The 4,365-nt window shown below is 42.9% G+C and overlaps 2 protein-coding genes across 2 annotated transcripts in view; one reads left to right on the forward strand and one right to left on the reverse strand.

Annotated features, from left to right (window-relative positions):
* The window catches only part of T265_01423 (hypothetical protein), a gene marked incomplete at both ends in the record, with an annotated part of 38,948 nt that overhangs the window by 18,269 nt on the left and 16,314 nt on the right, over positions 1 to 4,365 (reverse strand). The window contains one exon of the mRNA XM_009165449.1: positions 1,701 to 1,787. Within this exon, the coding sequence (XP_009163713.1) occupies positions 1,701 to 1,787 (87 nt within the window). The remainder of the gene's footprint in view (positions 1 to 1,700; positions 1,788 to 4,365) is intronic.
* The window catches only part of T265_01424 (hypothetical protein), a gene marked incomplete at both ends in the record, with an annotated part of 20,954 nt that continues 19,157 nt past the window's right edge, over positions 2,569 to 4,365 (forward strand). The window contains one exon of the mRNA XM_009165450.1: positions 2,569 to 2,755. Coding sequence (XP_009163714.1) covers positions 2,569 to 2,755 — 187 coding nt within the window. The remainder of the gene's footprint in view (positions 2,756 to 4,365) is intronic.

Below are 4,365 nucleotides of genomic sequence, written 5' to 3' on the forward strand. Positions count from 1 at the left end.
TATATATATATATATGACTGAGTCCGTCTCACAAGTGACGTCTGCTCCACGATGAATCATATTTTTGTTAGCATTCTTCCACCGCTGTTGCTCACTGATTCGATTCTTAATGGTCCCAGTGTCATTTTCCAGGGTTCCTAGTGCCTGTAAAACCGGTCTTTGAAATCGTCCAACAGGAATAGGGAGTCGCTTGGACGTTCAGGTCGCACCGACAGTTGATCGAAGAAATGGATCTTCTCCCGACCTCAGGGTGACATTTTATGGGTATAGGGGCCGATAAACGGACGGCAGGAGTCAGATGGCCTTCCCTCTCAAGTTGGTCCATTTCAGTAGGCCCATTATAATCTCATTCATGTGATCTGCATCTGTGAACCCATTATCATGTTTATTGCTGCTGTCATGTGTTGTTCTACTCTAGCAGACGGTAATACCAGAGCTAGCCTCCTGCGGCTTCTCTTCATCAAACGGCTGAGTTACACTGAAATCGGCTGATTTAGTCCTGTAGCATTTGACTTCCGTTTCAATAATAGCGGTTCATCTTTCAGGCGCGTCTGCTTTGTCCTTATCTAGAAAAGCTCTCAGCTTTCACGCTCTATTCGCAGAAGAGGAATCTTCTCCTTCTTAAAATCCACGTCCGGTGCGAGCAGGAGACGCCCCATTCCGAGACTTTGGCATCAACAGCTGATTTACAAAGCAGCAGGGGCCTTTTATAGCCCGAAGGTGCATGGATTATCAATTCAAATGAAATCACACAGAACAGGTGTTTTTTGAGTAGCACCGGATTCTTGATTTCCAAAAGTATTTGACGAAATTCAGCAACTTACTGTTGTTCGTCTGTAAAAATATTATTGTCTAAATGGGGAATTCTCGGAGTATCAGTCAAGTGCCCATTGGTTGAGCTGTTAACAAGTATCACGGTATGTAGGCTTACAAACACCTGCGAGAAGCATAATGGTAAGAGCTATGCAAGGTTCCATCGGGGGCCGAAGTATCTTTGACTTACAAATTATTGAACATCACCACACATATAGGTTAATCATCGTTAACTTCTTGTGTCTAAGACAATTTAGGGCTCAGCTGACCGCGTTACTGTGTTCCGGATACTCCGAATCATTATATTCCAAAACATTTGAGCATGAAAGTTTGCATAGAGTGTTCTACTGTGGTCATTACTGATGGTGGCCTTCTCTATGGGTTCGTAATCAAACTCCTGACGGAAACAACGCCTGTCATTTCTTCTATCCGAAGACTTACCTTAAAAATCCGGAGTACGGAAAGGATATCGAGCTATGCGGCTCAACTCCCAAAAAAATAGAAAATACATCAAACTATCTGCAATATTTAGCTATGTGACTTGGTATAAGCTTTGCACTATCAGCGTGAACAGTTCAGTTACAAAACCGAGTGGTTACGCTGCCGAAGCCGGTCATGGCATAATGAACCACTGAAGATAATAAATAGATCCACTTATCTGAGTAGCCGCATCACACACCACTAACGAAGTAAGTGTTGGAGTCGCCGGATCCCGTTCTACTTTCCTTTAAGATCGGCGTAACACTAGCTTATCGGTGAGAGGCAGGGTCTACAACGCACAGAACATTCAGTGTCACTTTGCAGTCGTAAAACCTGGCCATCACCACCCTTGAAAAATTGAACTGTCAATAGAAGCTTGATTCGAAATATAGAACTATGGAACTCACCTTCATTCCATTCAGCATGACTTCTGATTTTACCTGATAACGACCCAAGTGATTTACTGGCATGGTGATGACTAGGTAGTTGGAGAACTGAAATAGGAGCGGCGAGCGAAACGTCAATCACTATTATCATTAAATTTAGAGCAAACAAGACAAGTGTCTTCGAAACACGGCACGAGCACCGGGTCCCACAAGTGAACTCGCCTTATCTGGCCTGCTGCCGTTGGGCGACGCCCACACCGTATTTGCTAACCGCCTTACAACAATATGGGTGACAAGAGAGGAACCTGCACAACCTAGAAAGGAACGGTTGGCTAGACCGTAACGGACCCACTCATTTGTCTCCAAAGGCTCGTAATTTAAAGGTATAAATTGTCTGGTGTGGTCGTACATAGAAAACTTTCAATAAGTTAGTCAAAAAAGACTAAATACACGTTCAAGTCTCCCTAGGAGTCTGTGGCTTCCGTTCATGTTAATACCAATGATAAACGGTCTATGTGGACTTATGGAGGATAGTGTACTACATGGTGCGCAATTTTTGGAGTAAACTTTGTCATAATGATGCATTGAATTATCGCTCAATTTGGCGGACGGCAGTTCATGAATTTAAATCTTGAAAACACTGTAAACCGATTCTTAAATTCTAGAGACGGGATAAGTTAGGTGGTGACACGGGAACCGCTACACCCAAACTATGGCCACCAAGGAGGAGACAGCTTACTAGTGCACTATTTGCATCATGCCTTTATTATATATATGCATACTATATATTACATGAAGCTTTTGATGTGAGAGGGCAATAGTCTACTTTGTAAGTAACCATAGAAGAGGCGCATGGTGCTTGATTCGGTAACTCACGCCCTGTGAAATCATGAATATACATTCCGGGAATCAATACTTCGCTCCAGCCATCAGGCTGCGTTGGGTGGATCAGTTATCCAATCACCCATCGACAAGATCTCCCCAAATGGGAGGAAAACGTTTGCAAACCGACTGCCAAACTCAACAAACAGGTCAGCCGCCACTTGATCAACAACAAAAACTGGAAGTTGAACTAGGTACATTGTCTTATGGGTCAAAATCACTAAACCGAAAAAGAAACTCAAGCGCAACTCATTACGACAGTACACAACTTCAAACTGTTACCCCAACTGTTATTATGATGTGCGCTTAAGAGTCGTCTCTTGTAGTTGCGTACTTCTCTCCCTAATCCAGTTTTCATTCGAACTCTATCAAACGCATTATTTTCGATATCAAGCGACCGAATAGTCAATTCGGTAAAATGTCTTGCTTACTAGCTCTTCTCCTTTTGACTTCCGGATGAAGCATTTAATTATGTTATCGTTGCTTTGCAGATGCAAAGCTATCAAAATGGATGTCTACTTCTAGCGGGCCATCCGTAAGAATTGCTACGCTCTTTTACTGAGTTGTACATTCAAAAAGTTGCTTTGTTTGTCAGTCTGCGGACAAAATGTGTAAGGGTATGATTAAACCGCCAGAATGTGATTTAAGTCAGGAGTCGGGTCAACACATGACACTTAGTCTACATATCTTGTGTAGGGTGTAACGCTTGTCACAGTAGCAAGTAGGTGGTTATTGCTCAGCTATAACATACATGTATGTACATGGCATACATACTATCATACACTACCATCATCAATCACTGCAAGTTCCGTTAGGTTTAACTAGTGTTAATGCACAAGGAGCATTTAAAGTCATCCGCTGACTTCATCCTAACGAGTCAAGATTAATCCGAGTTCGATTATCTCAACGGTTACAGAGGCGATTTGCATCAGATGTCGTAAGCCTGATCTGCGTGTAGAACCACGGTCTAAGCACACAGTCAGAGTAGCTTGAGCTTCGAGAAACCGACCGAACACGGCACATTTCACACATCTCCACTATCTGTTTGCGTTCTAAGAGCCAACCTATGGTTCTCCAATTCATCGGGATTTGAGTTGTAATGGCTTATCAATTAAACATGAGCAAGAACCAAGCCTTGTTCGCCACATCACGTTCCCACAATCTGATTATGTCCTTTATCCGCTCCCCTAAGCTACAGGCGAACAATGGACGGCCGAGGATGGAAAACCTATGTAAACCCCTGGAATTGGAAACCTCTAGAGAAAACATATCAATGGCACTCATCAGCTAAAGAGCGAATATTATCAGGGCAAAATAAGAATCTATTTGTATAACAGGATGCCCCTTTCTGGAAGTGTATATACGAGCGCTCCATGCGCTACATCTTAGGTAGGCGACACTGACGGAAAGGCTTATGGCAAGCTTAGTACTGAAAAATATGCTCGTTAAGCAGAAGACCGGCAAAACGAAGACCGAAAGCGTACAGCATGTAAGCTATTGCATCAAAGATTCAGAGGTGTATTGAACGTTGTCTGTAATGAGGAACACTGCGAGATTTAGTTGGTGTTGGGCTTTTTGCAGGTTGGGTCAGAGTGGTGTGGAAGTGTAATTTGTAATAGAGTAAATCTCCTTTAGACAGATATATGACAGCTGGTTGAAGAGCGTCACGTCTGGTACAGGTACTACAGCTAAATTGTTTTCAACTGGTCTCCTTTAGAACTTCATCATCTTCATCATCATCAACATCATGACATCAGTGTTCAACACCGATGCTTCACTGCCGTACAACCATGATTTATTTGAA

The sequence above is a fragment of the Opisthorchis viverrini genome, assembly GCF_000715545.1.
Source record: "Opisthorchis viverrini unplaced genomic scaffold opera_v5_15, whole genome shotgun sequence".
NCBI lineage: Eukaryota > Metazoa > Platyhelminthes > Trematoda > Opisthorchiida > Opisthorchiidae > Opisthorchis > Opisthorchis viverrini.